General features: G+C 38.6%; 1 protein-coding gene across 4 annotated transcripts in view; it reads left to right on the top strand.

The window, feature by feature from the left end:
• The window catches only part of ZRANB3 (zinc finger RANBP2-type containing 3), a 272,667-nt gene that overhangs the window by 204,279 nt on the left and 47,283 nt on the right, over positions 1-21,105 (top strand). For all 4 annotated transcript variants that reach the window (XM_036254751.1, XM_036254750.1, XM_036254752.1 and 1 more), the window contains 3 exons: positions 9,109-9,228; positions 15,536-15,655; positions 20,850-21,029. In XM_036254751.1, the coding sequence (XP_036110644.1) occupies positions 9,109-9,228; positions 15,536-15,655; positions 20,850-21,029 (420 nt within the window). The remainder of the gene's footprint in view (positions 1-9,108; positions 9,229-15,535; positions 15,656-20,849; positions 21,030-21,105) is intronic.

Here is a 21,105-nt window from a genome sequence, read left to right as displayed (position 1 = left end):
CTTGCTACAAAAGGAAAGGAAATTATGATGAATAAAAGTAAGGAAAGGTAATGGAATTCTCAGATGATAAATTCTGTTTTCTCTGGGCAGTGGGAAGTTTTGAGAGCCAAGAGGGACATTTCTGATTTTGAAGAAAGTGATATAGGTTGAAGCTGTTCTTGCAATTTACTGGAGAAATATAGTGATAATAATAGCTAACACTTCTACAGTGTTTACTGTGCTAGGCACGATTCCAAGCATATTATATGCACTAATGCATTTACTTCTCACCACCACTCTATGGGGTATAGGCACTTTTTGTACCCTTTTATAGATAGGGAAATAAAAACACAGTTTAAGTGTCTTGCTCAAGGACTCTCAGATTATAAATGATGGAGGTAAGATTTTAACCCAGTTTGGCTTCAGAGTACATGCACTTACTATCATTCCCATAGGATAGCTGAATAAATTTAATAGTTGCTAATGACTATGGGTTTAAATCCCTGTTAGTGATTTTTCAGCATTCTTGTGCAGACATGGAGAAGATACAGAATTTTAAGGTCTGTATGTTCTATGTGTTACCATTTTTAATACTCAAATAAGATTTATTCTTACCTATACTTTAGTAGTACAAAGTTGATTATCTTTTTGACATAACCAGTAGATGGAGTTTGGAAAGAAATCGAGGATGTTATAAAATTGAATTCAATTTTAAAAGACTTAGATTCGCTGTTTTGATTAATGACTTTTATGACCAAACTTCCATGAAATCAATTTTTATGAAAATAATTTTTTAGAAGGCCATAAGACTATTGGCTTTAGTTTCTAACTTTCTCTAAATTTGAGTAAACCGAATAGAGTATGTGAGTAATGGGAATGTTCTCTCTCATCTATTCTATATTAGGCAGAATGATTAGATAGAATGATTGCTTTATTATATCTTGTCCGAAAAAGTTTCATGGGAACGTTTAGGATCCCAGGGTTGTTGGTTTTTTGTTTTTATTTTTGTAAAATTTTGTTGGTTAAGTTATTAAATTGAACTTGCTCTCTTAACACTGGATTGTAGCCCTTTTGCTTCTCAGTGTGAAATGGGCTGCTTGTGGAACTTGGTTAATGTCAAAAGATTAGGTGTATTAGAAGTACTAGATTTCTACTTACAGATATAGTCATAAACATACCTAAAGATAAGGAAATAATATTTACTATAGTTCACCCAAACCACCTTTGGAAGTGAAACTATTATTTTCTATGGGAAAATTTTGGCATGGACCTCTGTGAAAATTTCAAAAACACTGACATTATACTATGGAACTACCAATCTTTTCCTGAAGGCTGATAGGACCAGATCGGAAAATATTTTCTCAGGTTGGTGAAATGGTTTCTAAATTAAGAACCATGAACAGCCCTGGCCAGGTGGCTTAGCTGGTTGGAGTGTCATCCCATACACCAAAAGGTTTCAGGTTCGATTTCGGTCAGGACACATACCTAGGTTGTGGGTTTGATACCAGGTTGGGGCACATCGGGAGACAACTGATCAATGTTTCTCTCTCACGTAGAAATTTCTCTCTCTCTGTCTTTCTTTCTCTCTCTCTCTCCCCCCTCCCTCCCCCACTCTCACTCTCTCTCTCTCTAAAATCAATAAAAACATATCCTTGAGTGAGGATAAAAAAAAAAACCATGAGCAAAAGGGAAGGGACAGTGGAAAACAAAAATTCCCAGCCTTTCTGTGGGGTATGGTGGGGCAAGGGGTGAGCAAGGCATATTCTCTTTGACTTTAGTACTTTCCTTTTCTTATTTAAGGTCATTTTAAAGGATAAAAGGTAAACTGACTATCACAAATAAATTAATTAAGAAACAGTGTAAGGTGAACTAGATAAATTAATAAAAACACGAAGGGCAGAAAGGCTATCAACTGGTTAATGGACAAATAAAATGTGGTTTATCTATACAGTGGAATAGTACTTGGCAATAGAAATTACATACTGATCCATGCTACAGCATGGATTGAAAACATTATGCTAATAAAGAAGCCAGTCACACAAGACTGCATATTGTATGATTCCATTCAAATGCACTGTCCAAAATAGTCCATGCCACAGAGACAAAGTAGATTAGTGTTTGCTTAGAGCTAGGGGTGATGCGGGGACCTGGAGTGGGAGGTGATGGTTAAGAGGTGAAGGATTTATTTTTAGGGTAATGAAAATATTCTAAAATTGTTTGTGGTGATGGATGCACAATTTCGGTGAATATACTAAATGCCAAACTGAATTGTACACTTTAAATAGGTGAATTGTATACCTTGTGAATTATATCTCAATAAAGTTGTATGTGTTTTTTAGAACCTAGTTCCTTTGGCTGACCTAGTTCACCACTTGTCCTCAGTGGCTTCCATAGTAACCCCAAGAAGACTGTGGCATTTCATGTATCATGTGCAGGCCATAATGCCTAAAGCAATGAAAAGCTTTCTAATAGTCCCTTTGTCAGTGAGGATTTTTTTGAAGCCTGCAGTAGACTTTCCACATTTCTTATTAGTCAGAATCAGAGGGAATGAAAGTGCTAGGCTCGCTTAGACCAGTCACAGTTCACCTCCTACTGATTGAGAAGGACGTAAAGAGCTTAAAGCATATGGCTACCAGATCCCTAAACAAACTGCCATTTAGTCTGGGGCATGAGGACTTCAGAATTTAGAGAAACTTCTTTGGGGCTCACATTCCCTTTGCTAGAATTTATAGCAATTTAAGAAAAAATTATTCTGACACTTGTTAAAATGGTAGGAAAGACTTCATTCAAAATCATTGCAGTAGGAATCAACTCTATTGCAACTGTGGAGAGAGCTCGCTCAACCCTGAAAACAGCAAGGACAGGTGGGGATTTATAGCCAACCAGCAGGAGTAAGGGAGCTGGTGGATGGAAAATTACGAAGAGGAGTCATCAAGCATAGGGGAATTCTTGCTAAACTGACCTAATAGGATTCTTGCTACAGGAAGGCCAAGGACTTAGACATCAAAAGTGGGCAATGAAAAACTTGATCAGATATCAAGGGTTGATCACGTATCAAAAGTGGGGATATTCTCAATAACTGACTTAGCAATTGTTTTGTTACGAATGGACTCTGTAAGCCTGGCAAGGAGGCCAGATTCGGAAGGCCAAGGTTAAGGCCAAGTCAAGAAGAGGGCTCTGAGCAGCCTAACTAAAGTTTGGTCGAGGAGAGAGTCTTTGTCATAGCTGAGGTTTGATGTCTTTTTCATTTTTCCTTTCTCCCTCTTATTTTTTGATCAAAAGCTGACAATTTAAAATCAAGTAACTTTCAACAGATCTTTAATGCAATGTAGATTTTTCTTGAATTATTTGTACTTCAAAAATTATAATGTGCACCTAGTCACTGAAAAAAATAGTTAAAAAATTTTACAACATATTCTCTTCATTTCTGTATTTCTTTAAATGAAATGTAGTGGGTAGTCTTCAATAATCATTTAAATGAGCCCTGACCGGTGTGCCTCAGCGGTTAGAGCATCAGCCTGTGGACCAGAGTCCCAGGTTTGGTTTCCGCTAAGGGCACGTACCTCGGTAGCAGTTTGTCCCCGGTCCCAGTTGGGGTCGTGTGGGTGGCAACCACTCAATTTGTCTCTCTCACATCGATGTTTCTCTCTCTTTCTTCCCTCCCACTCTCCCTCCAGCTCTATTTGAAGATAAATGCAAACATTTTCTCTGGTGAGGATAAAAAATAATAATTATTATTTAAATGAGATCTTTGACTAACAAGCACATTACTGACAGGCCAATTTCAATAAAATAAAAGAGAATTGTGAATAAATATATGCATTTTCTATAACTTCTATAAAACCTGAATCAACATAACCTGATCATTTAAGAGAGTCTGCCATTCCATATAATATCCACCTAAGATAGTTTGAAAGCAGGTTTCTGCTTGGATAACTTAAACTATGATAATGCAGTAACAGTTTTAATCAGAATAAAATGATAATAGTTAATAATGCATGTATAGTATGTTTTAACAATTTTTTTTTCTTTATTGATTTTTAGAGAGAGAGGAAGGAGAGGGAGAGGGAGAGGGAGAAAGAAACATTGATGAGAGAGAACAAAGATTGGCTGCCTCCTGCATGCCCCCCACTGGGGACTGGGCCCACCACCTGGGCATGTGCCCTGACTGGGAATTGAACTGGCGGGTGACCTCTTGGTGCATGGATTGACACTCAACCTCTAAGCCACACTGGTTGGGCGTGTATGGTATGTTTTGGAATGCAAACCTATGCAATCCCAACCACATCCCTAAAATAATCCTAAAGTGTGTTCCATAGTTATTTTGGTTTTCCAAATACATTTTCTCCTAAGAAACAATATCACAATGATGATGAAGTTACTAGTTTAGTCCCAAGAGATTGTTTAGCCCATAATATGATTGAACTTTATAATATTAAGAGTAACCATAAAATATTGTGAACCAGTGATTGAAAGGAGTTAGGAGCAGAGGCTCAGGCTTTGGCATCAGCAGTTTCTGGTTGTAATAAGGAGGGGCGATATCAGTGGAGGATTCTGGGAGAAATGGCTTTCTTATGAAGAGGCACAGAATGCATCAGAGACTGGGGGACGGTGATTATATAGTCTGCAATGGATGGTAAGTGAATGTACCTTAAAAATATTCCAACTTGACATGCACTTTTTGAAAGGCTTATCACAGTAAATATAGCTCTTTAGGCAAACATGAAGTTTATTAAAGTGGTTCAGTTACCATGGCAACATGTCTGGAATTTATAGCTCCTTATTTTGAGAGGGCTTCATTTCCACTTTCTGAGGCACTGAAATCCAAGGCTAAAGTTCTTAACAGCCTCCAATCTCATTGAATGATGAATATCTATTGTTTAGAAAATTTAGACTTACAAAATGTAGCTTGCTTATTATTATAATGAACAAAATAAGCTGATGAACAAAATAGACCTGGAGACATGAAAGTAAGGAAACCTTAGAGGGAAGAGGGGTGGGAAGGTAGGAAAAAACAAACAAATGAACAATGTAGCTTGTAAAATCAGTCTTGTGACTTTACAGTCATATGTACAAATTTTCAACTTTGAAATGCCCATTTTTATTTATTTTTTATTACCAAAGCTACATATGGTCATAGTTTAATTAGGAGAAATAGCCATTTCAAAAAATAACAGTCCCCTAAACTTACCCCACAAAGGCAACCACTTTCTATTCTTATCGCTGATTTTTTTTAGTATTTTCCTCATCCCTCAGCTATGTTTACCTTGCTTCTTGGTTTGTATTACTATTTTGCTTTGTAATTTTAGCTGTCACTAATTGGCGTTCCAATGTGGAAGATGAGATTTTAGCTCTTTCAGCCCTCTGCCCACCCTCACACCCAGATCTTTCCTGTATTTCCATTCTCCCAGCAAAGTGATAGGTAGGTAGGTAGATAGGTAGGTAGGTAGGTACCTGGATGGGTGGGTGGGTGGGTGGGTGGGTGGATGGATGGATGGATGGATGGATGGATGGATGGAGTTATACTTTTACTAATTTTTTGGCTTGATCAATATTCACCATGTATTAGTAGAACCATGTTTATAATATTTACAGGTGAACCATGCAATGTACTATGATTATGTTTTCTTTCTTCTACAACTCATTTTCAATAATTTATCTTTAAACTTCTCCCTAGTGGTTTAACTTACTCTCAATATCTTTAAATGTTAACATTGTATTAATTTTATCTACATAAAGAATTTACCCTATAGCCTTAGATCAGCTCCAGTCTGCTGCAGAGCTCTCATCCTAGGGATTTTCTTTATCTATTCCTTGGGCTGAATTACCTCTTTATTTCATATTGTTTTCTTTATTTGTTTACTCCCTTGTTTTGCTGGACCACATTCTTCAGTAGCCTCCTAAGAAAGTGTACATTAGAGGTAAATTACTTGAATCCCTGCATATTTGGAAATACTTTAAATCTATTTTTATATCTGATTTTTAATTTGGCTGAATATAAATTCTTGGTTAGAAATTATTTTCTCTTAGAATTTTTAGCATTGATATTGAGGTATCCAATGTAGTTCAAAATTTTTATTCTGTTTTGATTTTGCTAAATCCTTTTTTCCCCTTTCTGAAAGCTCACAGAATTTTCTTTGTCCCCAATATTATAAAATTTCATGATGACCTTGCTCTGGGTCCCCTTTCATCCATTGTGAAAAATCTTCTTGGGCCTTTTCCATGTTCCATTTGGAAACTTATGTCCTAAGACTTGCCTACCTTCCTTCCTTCCTTCCTTCCTTCCTTCCTTCCTTCCTTCCTTCCTTCCTTCCTTCCTTCCTTCCTTCTCTCTTTCTCTCTTTTTCTCTTTCTCTCTCTCTTTCTTTTCTCCTCACCCAAGGACATTTTTGCATTTATCTTCAGATAGAGAGGGAGAGAGAGAGAAAAAAAAAAAAACATCCATGTGAGAGAGACACATCAACTGGCTGCCACCCACACGATCCCAACTAGGGCCAGGGACAAACTGCAACTGAGGTACGTGCCCTTAGCAGGAATTGAACTCGGGACTCTCGGGTCTGCAGGCTGATGCTCTAACCACTGAGCAAACCAGCCAGGGCAACATTCTTTATTTCTGTCCTCTGCTTTCTCTGCATTGTTTTCTAGAACATTTTATTAATATATTGCCCTCGTGGCCTGGTCTTCTAATTTTCTTGTATTTTATATATTTTTAATGATTTTTCATCTACTTTCTGAAGATTTTCTCATCTTAATACCAATGAATTTTTAATTTTTGTTATTATATTTTTACCAAGAGTACTTCCCTTTCTCCCTAATTATCCCTTTTTTGTAGCATTCTATTCTTGTTTTATAAATGTAATCCCTTCTAGTTTTCTTCTCACTGTATGGTTGATCTGTTCATATAGATTGCTTTCTGCAAATGCCTGGTGATCCTTGGTTTGCTTTTATTTACAAGTAAGACACTAAATGGTGGCTGGAAACTGTTTGTGGATATGGCTTGTATACTATAGATTTCAATAAAGGGTGATCTGACTCGGAATTCTTGCTGAGGAACCCCCGATATCAATAATATTTAGTCTTTCCTCTTTGGGTGGTCAGATTCCTCAGAAAAGAAGCATTTTATATGACTCTGTTCTTCTGCCTAGTGATTATAGGACTATTTATCTGTTTTGGACCTGTGCAGGGTAAGAAGGTTGAAGGAGAAGAGCAGATCTCAGCATTTATTATGTAACTTTCATTTAATACCCATGATTTTTATAGGGTAGCCTACCATCAACATGGGCTTCCTCCATCCTGATATTCTCTGTTTTACCCTCTCTAGAAAATAAATCTCTGGTCTTCTGCCAGGATGGGTTGGGAAATCACTTATTGTGTGGAATGGGCAGAGACAAGATATGGATGAGTTTTGCACATAATCAACTACTAACATTCTTTCAGCCAACCTTCCTGTTTTAGCCACATCCCCATCCTCCTTCCAGAGGTGCCATTTCCTGGACTTTTTAAGACTACTACGTTGTGAACCAGGTGCTTCTCAGTTTTTCATACTGACAGCTTAGGAGCTGTTGTTAGGTTAGCTGATCAGTTACCAGGCATCTATCTACTTTTCAGCTTCTAAAGTTTTATTGCTACTGATCCGTCTACAGTTCTCTTTCTCCCTATACGCTTTGCTCTTACTGAAATAAAGCACTGAGAAGGGGTGGAGGTTAAATGTGTTCAGCCTACTGTCTTTTCCCAAAATTTCAAAGTAACTAGTTTTTAACAGATGAGAGGCTATATTCATGCTTTGGATTGAATTCATGCTATCCACTTTAAATTTGTCTTATTTGATTCATCTCATATTGATTTCTTACTCTTAACAGGTAACTAAGAAAACAGGCCTCTAGTTAACTAAGAAAAGCCTATTCAATCTGCGCTTTTAAAATATTTTTCTTTTCCACCCAATAATTTCTTTGTATCTCCCCATTTTCTCGGCCCTCCCTTCTGAACTCTTAATCTCGTTGCTCCGGCCTCTTCTGTGACTTTCTCCATCCGGGAGACAAACTAAACTTCTATTTCTCCCTAAAGTGCCCTATTTGTAAATCTACTTAATTTTTTTAGCTTAAAAAATGAGTTAACCACTTTCTTATTCTTTTTTAGTCTTCCCTTTCAAAAAAATGCTATTCATCTCACTATTTACCTTTCATTTTCCATTTAGTTTTCTTTTTTTCTTAATCCTCACCGAGGACATTTTTCCCTATTTTGTTCAGATAGAGTAGGAGGGAGAGAGAGAGAAAAAAACATCGATGTGAAAGGGACACATCGAGTGGCTGCCACCTGCACGACCAACCAGGGCCGGGGACAAACCGCAACCGAGGTACATGCCCTTAGCGGGAACCGAACCCGGGTCTCTCCGGACCGCAGGCCAACGCTCTAACTGCTGAGCCAAACCGGCCAGGGCCCATTTAGTCTTTTGTATGAACTTTTTTGAAAATTACCCTCAAAACAAAACTCGCAGCCTCTCCATGGCCATAGTCTACTTGAGTACCTACTTTCCATCTAAACTCTTCTCGTCTTTCTTTTTCCTTCTAATTCTTATACCATTCTTATTTTCTGTCCCCCCCCCCCTTTTTTGTCCCTTTTCTCCCACCTAGATGTGAGCTTCTACTTCTTTAGGCTACTTAGAAAACAAATAAGTTAGAAGTTCATAGAAACTTATTGATGTTTGAGTTTTTCTTGATTTATTAGAAGAAAATAAAATGAGCCCTGGCTGATTTGGCTCAGTGGTTAGAGCTTGGGCCCGCGGACCACAGAGTCTGCAAAATGCAAAAATGTCCTCAGGTGAGGATAAAAAAAAAAAGAAAAAGAAAAGAAAATGATGTTTTTTTTCTTTATTGATTTTTAGAGAGAGAGGAAAGGAGAGGGAGAGATATAGAAACAACGATGGAGGAGAATATTGATTGCCGCCTCCTGCATTCCCCTCACTGGGATTTGGCCCACGACCTGGGCATGTGTCCTGACCGGGGATCGAACTGGTGACCTCTTGGTGCATGGGTCGACACTCAACTACTGAACCATACTGGCTGGGCAGTAAAATGATTTTTAATAAACATTTTATGACATTAAGAATAAGTTTTAACTTTTAATATTTAGGCAGGTGCTGTAAAGGATTATATTAAGATGATGCTTCAGAACGATTCACTTAAATTTCTGGTTTTCGCTCACCATTTAATCATGCTCCAAGCTTGCACAGAAGCAGTCATAGAAAACAAGGTATGTTACCATTTGTCTATAAAGTACTTTAGGATGCAGATTTTTAATATGCTAAACATCAATTGTTTTATAATTGAGTTTTTTTTACCTACTTTACATGATGGTATATAAATTGTCATTAAGTATTTTTCCTGAAAGTTATGCTAATATTATATTACTATTGGGTTGATGGTATCCTGTTAAAGTTTGCCTTTTATACTAGTCTTATAATTTCCACTAATCAACTGATATGAATTGATTAAAATATGCTGCTTTGATAGGCTATAATGTGAATTTTATTTTTTGTTTTTTACTTTATTGATTTTAAGAGAGAGAAGAAGGAAGAGGGAGAGAGAGAGAGAGAAACATCAATGAGAGAGAACATCATTTGACCACCTCCTGCATGCACCCCACTGGGGACCGGGCCCACAACCTGGGCATATGCCCTGATTGGGAATCGAACTGGTGATCTCTTGGTGCATGGGTCGACGCTCAACCACTGAGCCACACCAGCCGGGCTGGGGTTTTTTGTTTTGTTTTGTTTTTTAATGGCTATACTGTTTGAGATTGGTATAGGCAGTTAAAAGTTAAATTTTTGTTTACCTGAAAGGCACCCCTGAAATGTGGGTGATGTTGAGAGGAAAGGAAGAATGAATTCCCACTGATTTTTGTGCCCAGCTATAGTCATACTTTTTAAACTCCAGGCAGCATACACTATAAATCTTATTATTAAGATTTTTAAGTGAGCCTGGCTGGTGTGGCTCAGTGGTTGAGTGTTGTGCCATGCACCAAAAGGTCGCCAGTTCGATTCCTGGTCAGGGCACATGCTCAGGTTGTGGACCAAATCCCCAGTGAGGGTCATGTAGGAGGTGGACAATTGATGTTCTCTCTCATCAATGTTTCTCTCTCTCTCTCTCTCTCTCTCTCTCTCTCTCTCTCTCTCTCTCCCTCCCTCCTCCTCTCTAAAATCAACAAAGAAAATAATAAAAAAATAAATAAAAAGATTTCTAAGTGAATTTATAACACATGGCCCAGGTCATCTATCAGGTAAGCTCCAACAAACCTGCTGCTGGCTTTATTGCATTTTTTTAGGTCTACCTCATTTCCCAACAGTTCTGTCAGTGACAGCAGCTTCTATTTTTTCTTTCAAAGTGTAAACCTGTCATCCCTCTTTATGTGCAAGGGCTTCTAGAGATGCTCAGCAGCAGCCAGATAAAATTTCCTGACAAATTGTGTGAGCATAATGTACACATAACAGCACTACCTCTCGCCTGTGTAGGTAGATTTTTTTTTTTTCTTTATTGATATTTTAGAGAGGGGATGGGAGAGGGAGAGAGAGATAGAAACATCTATAAGAGAGAACATCAATTGGCTGCCTCCTGCATGTCCCCACTGGGGATTTGGCCCCTAACCTGGGCATGTGCCCTGACCAGGAATCAAACTGGCGACCTCTTGGTGCATGGGTTGATGCTCAACCACTGAACCACACCAGCCGAGCAGTAGATTTTTTTTAAATGAAGGAATAAAACCATATTTTTAATTAGTTTGTACAGTATAGATTTTTCAGGTACTAGCTAATAGGCTCATTAACATTACCAAAAAAGTAACACCACTGTTCCATTTATTGAAAGATTTATGGTAATATAATAAAGTGATGTACATTGACAGGTGCTTTCTCCTTGATTATCTTACAGTGTCAGTAACACACTGTCTGAGGAAGAGTTAACCTTAGAAATAATTTTTAAATGATTGGACAGTAGTATTAGATTCATAATATTTTCTTATTCTGATTCCATTATGCATTAAAATTATTGGAATCTATTCCAAGAATAGCTCTTTTTCCCAATTCTGCTTTACTGATGAATTTAGAATCCCATTTATATCTCTAGGAGTTAAAAATGCAGGTAGTCATGGTAGAGGTGAATTTCTCTCAAACACTCCAGAGTCTGACAATGTGTTTTCTTTAGAAAGACCCTGAGAAGATTTTATAATCTCCCTTAATGGACAGTAAATGTATCACTGGTCAATTTATATCTGTTTTGTAAAGACAGAGAAAGTTAATAAGGGACATTCTATTTAATGCTAAATTGACTATCTTCTTATATAAGTGAATATTTCTGTCTCAACTATTTAAGGCTAAGCTTTCCATAAAAGTGCGTATATAAATGAGATTATTTAAAATTCAGGGTTTATACTTGTTACACAAAATTGAGTAATAAATTCTTTTAGCTATTCTATTGCACAGATTGCTTCCTTTCCTCGGCTCACATCATTCTTAACGACAGCACTGTTCAGTTGAGCACTTCATGTCTCCCTACTTTTTAAAAATGTGGGTGGGTGTCTTGGTCCCCACCTCAGTGGAGATGACCATAACACATTTTTCTTTTAGATTTAATTATGTGGGAAAAAAAGAGAACTTAAGTGGTACATTAAAAAAGATATTTTCCCAGTTAATATTAGGATATTTCAGAAATAGATGTACTACTCTTCATAAACGTCTTATACAGTGATTCTCAACCTTCGTAATGCCATGACCCTTTAATACAGTTCCTCATGTTGTGGCGACCCCCAACCATAAAATTATTTTTGTTGCTACTTCATAACTGTAATTTTGCTACTGTTTGAATTATAAATATCTGATATGCAGGATGTATTTTTGTTACAAATTGAACAGAATTAAAGCATCGTGATTAATCACAAAAACAATATGTAATTATATATTGTGAAATATTTATTTCTAATTAGAAATAAATGAAATTTTGTCTTGAAGCATGGTGTAGCATGGGTAACAGTCTTAATATAACAACAGTAAACTCCATTGCTATATTTTGCTACAGTATGCATAAAAAGCCAACATCAGTGCGAAGGTTGAGATTGCTTCTTTCTAACCAGATCAGGAATTCTCGGGGCAGTCTTTGCAAGAGCACAATGAGGATCATCTTCCACAACAAGTCTACTTCTGTATTTAGACTTGATAACCAGCAAGCTGGAAAGCCCTGTTTCACAAAGATAGGTTGTTGGAAATGAAAGAAGAAGGCACAACACAGTCTCAGACAGAACAGGATATGACTGCAAACACTTGATCCAGAATTTTGTAACTGGCATTGTAGAGAAATCAGTTCTCGCTGCATTGCTGTTAATTAGTTCAATGAACTCCTCTTGTGCTGTCTCAGGAACATCTTCAACTTTGACAGTGAATGGTCTTCTGGCAAGTGCAAATGGGGTGTCAGGTAGATTTGGAAAGTACGATGAAATTTTGTCTGCAAGCATGTGCAAGTGTTCTTTCACAGAAATTATCATCGTAATCCTTTTGTCTGGTTCAATGTCATGTTCCTCAAAGAAAGCAGATAAGGTAGGCAACATGTAAATTTCATTTTCATCCAATTTTTTTTTTTTTTTGCCAAACCTGAAGTTTCATTTGGAATGATCGGATCTTTTCAGACAAATTGAGGCTTGTTGCATTTGGTCCTTGCAGTGATAAATTAACTCATTCAAGATGGCAAAGATGTCAACCAAATAAGCTATTTTCTGCAGTTTACTTTTATCGCTGAAAAGTGCTTCGAACTGCAGTCTTACTTTCTGATTAAAAAGCGTTGGGTTCATCACGAAACTCAAAAACACATTTTAAAGCTTTTCCTGTCGACAACCATCTCACTTCAGTGTGAAATAGCAGAGCATTGTTCAGCGCATCCAACTTGTTGCTCAGTTACAAAAACAGTCGACTGTTTAAAGTGCTTGCCTTTACAAAATTGACAGAACTTATGATGCTTTTCATTACTTCTTGTAACTCTTATGGCAGCGTCTTTGTTGCTAATATTTGCCGATGAATCATACAGTGAGTTCCAATGACTTTTGGTGACTCATTCAGTACCAAACATTGAAATCCAGATCGACATCCTAGCATAGCTGGAGCACCATCTGTGCAAACACCACAAACCTTTTCCCAAGAGATCTTATCCTCTTTCAGAAATGGACCAACTGTGTCAAATACATCACGTGCAGTAGTTGTCGTTTTAAGAGGTTTACAAAAAAGAAACTCATCTTTAAAGTCACCATCATTAATATACCTCATGTAAACCAGTAACTGAACAGTTTGCAATGTCTGTAGATTCATCAAGCCGGATGCTAAGTATTGGAAGTGGAGCAGATTTAATTTCCTGGATTACCAGATCAAGAATATCAGCAGAGCCCTTGCCGGTTTTGCTCAGTGGTTAGAGCATCGGCCTGTGGTCCAGAGAGACCCAGGTTCGGTTCCTACTAAGGGCATGTATCTCGGTTGCAGTTTGTCCCCGGCCCGGTTGGGTCGTGTGGGAGGCAGCCACTCGATGTGAAAATTGTGTCGATATTTCTTTCTCTCTCTCTCTTCCTCTCTCTTCTTCCCACTCTATCTGAACAAAAAATGGAAAAATGTCCTCGGGTGAGGATTAAAAAAACAAAAAGGAATATCAGCAGACATGTTGTCTATTCTTCTGCAGACAGTGTCTTTAGATAAGGAAATTGCATTCAATTTCATAACAAATTTGTCTCTGATCATAATTTGAACAATGTCTTTGGCTGCTGGCAACAGTAAATCCTCAGCAATGGTGTGAGGTTTCATAGCTCTGATGATTCTGAGTGCCACCAAATACGAAGTTTCAACGGCTGCTATGTTTGTTTGTGGTACTTGCCACCAGTGTCAAGTCTGGGTTTCTTGAGTCCATCAGCTTTGCTTCTGAAATAATTAGTATCCTTGCCAGCAAAGCTCAGATGCTTGCTATCAAAATGGCATTTTAGTTTGTTCAGCTTCTTAGATTCGGCTGATAGAACTTCACAACAAATAACACAATGCAGTTTCTCAATTCCTGCTGTAATTATTGAGGTGAAACCATACTGTAAAAAATCCTCACTATATTTTCTTTTCTTAACCTTCTTCTCTACACAATCCATTGTCATGGGATGGTTTGCTAATGAAAATAATATATAACAATAGCTTTAATAATACAAAAAATGATACATGGCATAGTTTAGTCAATACAGTTCATTAAAGTTTCCTATGATTTACCATTCTCTGTGTTGTTGGTTTTTTTACATACCTGTTACTATCATAAGGGGCAGTATTCACATCAACCACAGCTGAATATAAAAAGACCGATCAGCATCCAAATTAAGTTCCATGGTACAGATTTTTTTTTTTGCAGTAGTTGATGATTTTACAGTACATGATTTTACATTTACCCAGTGATTATAATTCATGAAGTGTCATTTTACCTCCAATACTGCTGCTTTCAACACAGTAGCTGCTTTTAACAGAGTAGCTGCTTTCTATACAGTAACTGCTCTCTACATGTGTGACTGGTCTGCATAAGTACATTATGGCACCAACCTTATCACATACACCTGTATTTGTATGGGATGTATGTGATAGGGTTGGCGTGATGATGTCATCACACCAGGTACTCATCTGTGGGCGTATCTGTATGTGTGCATATCTGCATGAGGGCGGACCCACCTAGAGACAGATAGAGGAGCGGTGTCTCAGTTCCTAAGACCATTGGAAATATGTGTTTTCCGATGGCCTTAGGTGACCCCTCTGAAAGGGTTGTTCAACCCCCAAAGGGGTCACAAACCACAGATTGAGAACTGCTGGTCTAATACATGGACAAGTCTTTTTCCTCTCTTGCATGTCTGATCTTACTTTTACTTTGGAGTTAGTGATCCTATAACTTGAAAGTTATCCTGATACATCATTAAATTGAAAATTGGCATATCAATTTACATATAATTTTACTGTCAACATTAGCTTAATTCAGTCATGATCTATGGAACTCCTGTTATGTACAAGGCATTGCGCTTGGCAGTGATGGTATAACGAAGAATTAGACATAGCTCCTACCCTCAAGTAGCTTAAAAGAGTAAAAAATATATAATTATTAGGCCCTGGCTGGTGTGGCTCAGTTGGTTAGAGCATCATCCCATACACGAAAAGGTGATGGGTTCAATTCCCAGTCAGGGCACACACCCAGGTTGCTGGTTCTATCCCCGTGTGGAGGCAACCAATTGATATTTTTCTCTTACATTGATGTTTCTCTCTCTCTCTCTCTCTCCAAAAATGAATAAAAATTAAAAAAAAAAAAAACTTGTAAATATCTTGAAAATAAAACTCAAATAATAAAAGATACAAAATTGTTATCAAAAGCTATTAAGAGATTCGGTTAAGATTCTTCTTATATAACATTTACCAACCTGTCATCTTAAGTGGTTTCTATTTTATTATGTGAACATAAAGGTAAGTGGTAAAGGTGTACATAGTAGCTTGTCCTAATTTTCCCATTTCCTTTGTTAATGCTAGACTCGTTATGTTAGGATAGATGGAAGTGTTCCATCCTCAGAAAGAATACATCTGGTTAATCAGTTTCAAAAGGATCCTGAGACTCGTGTGGCCATCCTAAGCATCCAGGCTGCTGGTCAGGTAAGAAATTGCAGGCCTTGACTTGATAGTAAAATGTCTCTGAGAAAATAAAAAGGCTCCGACTTCCGGTCAAGATGGTGGCGTAGGTAAACGCGGTATCGCGTCCTCCCACAACCACATCAAAGTTACAACTAAACTAAAGAACAACCATCATTCAAAACCGCCTGAAATCAAGCTGAATGGAAGTCGTACAACTACGGAACTAAGGGGAAAAAAAAAAGCAGCTACATCCAGACCGGTAGGACGGGCGGCGGCGCGAGGGGGGGCGGCGGCGGCGCAGCGGAGGCGGAGCGCGCAGCAGCTAGACGGGCTGGTCCCACACCCAAGCGTGGTGGATAAAAATCAGGAGGATCCCGCGGCTGGGAAGGTCCTTCCTGAGGACTGAGGGGTCCCCGTCCCACACCAGGTGCCCCGTTCAGGGTTCCAGTGCCAGGAAGAGAAGTCCCCATAACTTCTGGCTGGAAAACCAGCGGAAACTGAGGCTCAGGGAAGCTGAAGAGGCTGGAGCCCCAGGCAGCTCCCTAAAGGGCCCGCGCACGGACTTATCGGACTCTCTCCCTCTAAGCTCGGAGGGGAGGCAGCTCGAGGGGCACCAGAGACATACAGGGAAGAACTGAGCTGTTTGGCACTGGAGCGAGGGCTGGAGAGGGGGCTTCCTCGGGGACAAACGTGCTGTCAGAGGCCTTTGTTCCTTTGGTGAGCCCTTCCCGGGGGCGGCAGACAGAAGCCATATCTGGGACTCCAGCAACCTGGCTCACACTGGTAGCCCCGCCCTGCTGACTCCCTGAGGCCCCGCCCCGCCCCCGCCCCACACAACTTTCAAGCTGGTGCCACTTGCTTAACCATAGGATTGGCCGGTCTTGGATCCTGCTTCAGGTTTTTCCTAAATTCTTTCAAACAAGCAGCACCGGGTCTCAGCGAGCCCCATACCTCTCATTAAGTAATACACAGAAACAAACACAGGGAGGCAGCCAAAATGAGGATACAAAGAAACAGGTCCCAAATGAAAGAACAGAACAAAACCCCAATAAAAGAACTAAGCGAAAGGGAGATAAGCAACCTAACAGATACTGAGTTCAAAATACTGCTTATAAGGATGCTCAATGAACTTAGTGAGAACCTCAGTGAACTTAGGGAGGGCATCAAGAGCATAAAAAAGTACCAGTTAGAAATCATGGATACACAGTTAGAATTAAAGGAGGCATTAACTGAAATAAAGAATAATTTACACAGCTTCAATAATAGAGTATGTAGATCCAAGGAGCAAACCATCGATTTGGAATATAAGGAAGCAAAAAATCCCCAATCAGAAGAGCAAAAAGAAAAAAGAATCCAAAAAAATGAGGATAGAGTAAGGAGCCTCTGGGATAACTTCAAGCGTGCCAACATTCGCATCTTGGGGGTGCCCGAAGGAGAAGAGAGAGAACAAGAAATCGAAAACCTGTTTGAAACAATAATGGCAGAAAACTTTCCTAACTTGGTGAAGGAAACAGACATACAAGTCCAGGAAGCACAGAGAGTCCCAAACAAGATGAACCCCAAGAGGCACACACCAAGACACATCATCATCAAAATGCAAAAGGTTCAAGACAAAGAGAGAATATTAAAAGCAGCAAGAGAAAGGCAGCTAGTTACCTACAAGGGAGTACCCATTAGGCTGTCAGCTGATTTCTCAAAAGAAACTTTGCAGGCCAGAAGGGAGTGGCAAGAAATATTTAGAGTGATGAAAACCAAGAACCTACAACCAAAATTGCTCTATCCTGCAAAGCTGTCATTTAGAATCGATGGACATACAAAAACTTTCCCAGACAAGAAAAAGTTAAAGGAGTTCATCACCACCAAACCGTTATTATATGAAATGATGAAGGGTCTTTTTGAAGAAAAAGATAAAATGTATGAACAAACAAAATGGCAATGAATGCATATCTATCAACAATGGAATCTACAAACAAAATGAACAGGAAGAACAGAAACATTCTCATAGATACAGAGAACATTTTGTTGGTTGCCAGTTGGGAAGGGGATTGGGGGAATGGGTGAAAAAGGTGAAGGGATTAAGAAGCACAAATTCATTGCTAGACTGACAAACCTCAAAGGGAAAGGGGTTGGGAGGGTGGGAAGAAATAAACCAAAGAACTTAAATGCATAACCAATGGACACAGACAATAATGTGGGAAAAGGTGGGAGGGGGGCGGGAGTGGGGAGGAGGGGGTCAATGGGGGAAAAATGTGGAACATCTGTAATACATTTTACATCCAACAATAAAGATTTGGGAAAAAAAAAAAAAAAAAAAAAAAAGAAAATAAAAAGGCTATTAACCTATAATGATAACTTTATATCGGATATCTAGTGTAATCAATATTTATTCTATTTTGGAGCGTGCTGGAAAGTATAATAGAAGGAGATCTCAACACCTCTGACTGAAATCTTCCTAAATTTTCAAAGAAAGAAATTTCTAGAAGAATATGGTTCATTTGGTTGTAGTACTTTTCAAGATTGTTTTTCCTTCCTTTGAATTTGCCAAGAATTTTCCCATCCCTTTCTTATTAGCACTTATCTTACTTGGTTATTTTCCTCAGAGTTTGTGAGGCAAGATGGCCTGAGGAATAAGAACTCTTCTGTCGGATACTTTTATGGGTTGCCTCTGGTTTGTCCCTTAGAATTACATTCGGCTGCAAGTAAAGAAAAGCCAAGTTAAGAAAGCCTTACATAGATAAAGCTTTATTCTCTCGTGTAGCCAGACTGAGGCTAGCATGGTGGAACCCCAAGGCCCTTAGGACTTAGGCTCCTCCTGGCCTTCTGCTTCACCACTCCTAGCAGTCCCCTCTTTTCTACCTTCCTTTTTTTAAAAAATCCTCACCCCAGGACATTTTTCCATTTTTTATTCAGATAGAGCGGGAGGGAGAGAAAGGAAGAGAGAGAGACATTGATGTGAAAGGGACACATCGAGTAGCTGCCACCCGCACGACCCAACCAGGGCCGGGGACAAACTGCAACCGAGGTACGGTTCCTTAGTGGGATCCTAACCCAGGTTTTTCTGGACCACAGGCCGACGCTCTAACCACTGAGCCAAACCGGCCAGGGCCAGGCCGCTCTTTTCTAAGAGGGCTGTTGGAGTTCCTCCAGCATAGCTGCCATCCAGACAGCGGACCGGAGAGAGGCATGCCGCCTCTCACTGGCCGGCAGTTAGTCCCGGGGCCACAGCTAACTTGCAAGGCAAGCTGGGAAAAGTAGCCTTCTTTCCAGGTAGTTATGCTAAAGATCAGGTGTCACATTGCAAAGGAGTAAGAAAAGATTAGGTACAGGGGAAAGCAGCAACAGTCTCTGCCAAACTATGAAAGAGAGAATCTTTCTGGGCTTTTTTCTACTAATATTCTGAAATATTTTGATGTAAATGTCAAAGTCAGGATATTTAACATGGGGAAATACTGAGCATATTGCTGTTCATTTAACTTGGTGTATGCCATATCTAGCATCTTCTGTGGACTTGAATGTGAACCAGAGTTAAAGATCTGCTGTTACCCAGGAAATTGATATATGTATATAAAATGTATATAGAGAGAAACTCCATGAGGATTTACACACACACACAAAATTTTGCATGATTCTAGAACTCACTAGGAATTCTAACCAAAAGTAGAATTGTCTCAACACCTCCCTCATGTTGGATTAAACTTCTAGTAATCTGAGTTTTGTATTTGTTAGAATATTCCAGACATAGAAAATATCATCAAAAAGAGCTTAAAATTAGAAATGGAGTACTCATAACATGGGAGACGAAATGTAGGAGGGAGCCAAGCAGGAGAGTTTGAGAGTGGCCTGATAAAAAACCTTGAAATTAAGATTGCACATTTTATTCAAGACTGCGCTTCTAAAGACCTGTATAATTCAAAACTCATATACTTGAACACTGGTATCTTCATAGGCGTCAAGGAAAGTAGAAAGAGCTTTGTTTTTGGAAGATGTGAGTCTTCCCTTGTAGTTTAGTAGTGTCTTAGAGTGATGCTGATCTTGTCAGCATAGTTTCCCTTCATTCTTATATGGTCATATGATGCTTTTTACATGACTAAAGGCGTCCCTCTTTAAATATGACTTCTTATTTTGGGGGATTGTCTTTAATATTTTGTGCTAAATAGCAGCACCTTGTCCTAAATAGCAGCACCATTTAGCATAGTGGTGGTTTGGCTCTTTCCATGTTTTTATTACTTCTAACATCTGTTCCAAAGTGATTGATTTTCAGTGAATTTTTCAGCTTGAGAACTAGTGCCATCATTTAGTGACTGCTAGCATGATGTTGTTATGTGTATATAAAAATAGTTTAAGTTAAAATAATGTGTCAAAATAACAGCATAGCAGTCACAGAAGTCACTCTCTCCAAGTTCCAGTGCATGTGAACAGCAGCATGGATTAGACAACACTCTCAAAGGAGTGCAGGTATTTCTGTCAACCACCTATGTGTGGCAGTAGCTTGAGCATGGTTCACATTCTACTCAACCTGCCAACTTTAACATCATGCGTTTGTTTACTCAGTTTTAGTTAGAAGAGATGTGCTTATTTCATATATGGCTTCTAAAACAAGACAGTTAATAGTTTTAATGTTGCACCATTTCATACTGATGGAAAATGCAATTGCACAAAAAATGCAATTGCGTTATATATATTGAGATACAACCTAGTAAACTTCAGGGCCTTTGGAACGTAACATAAGAAATTTCACAAGAACAGAATGACTGGAGACATGATTTTCTTGCTCTATAGAACAGCAGTGTGTGTTGAATGAACAGAGGATGTCATTGCTCTCTGTCTAGTTGCTATGGATACCATGTGTTAGAAATTATATTCTCATTTATAATGTATTTTATTCGATTTTCCAGTGGTAATGTGAATCCAGTCTTCATCAGAGAGTAAAGTGATTCTGTATATATATATATCCATCAAACTGACTTCTGAAATATTGAAATACATTTTAAATGTATGTTTTGTAGTTCACCTGGCTGTCTTGCAGTAAGCAGTCTTCATTTGCCTTTTGTGAATTAAATTTTCTTAATTTGGCTTAGTATGAAAGATTGATTTGTTTTCAAATCCTTCACTATTCTCTTGTCCATTTAATGTGTTCAGAAAGATTATTATACATAGCTCTATGTTATATTCTCAGTTTATTTACATCTCAGTTTCTTCACTTTATTTTGCTAAGGGTTTGACCTTTACTGCTGCAACTCATGTTGTATTTGCTGAGTTGTACTGGGACCCTGGGCATATAAAGCAAGCAGAAGACCGTGCTCACCGAATTGGACAGTGCAGTTCTGTGAATATTCACTACCTCATTGCAAATGGGACTCTAGACCCCCTTATGTGGGGAATGTTGAATCGCAAGGTAAGGTTTGAATTTAAACCAGGTTACCAACTTACTTGTTATTATCCATAGCCTACATGAGTTAAGAGGTTGAGTT

Source organism: Molossus molossus, unplaced genomic scaffold (assembly GCF_014108415.1).
Source record: "Molossus molossus isolate mMolMol1 unplaced genomic scaffold, mMolMol1.p scaffold_m16_p_11, whole genome shotgun sequence".
In the NCBI taxonomy this organism is placed as follows: Eukaryota; Metazoa; Chordata; class Mammalia; order Chiroptera; family Molossidae; genus Molossus; species Molossus molossus.
The sequence above is the reverse complement of the archived record's forward strand: the minus strand, read 5'-3'. Positions and strand labels throughout refer to the sequence as shown.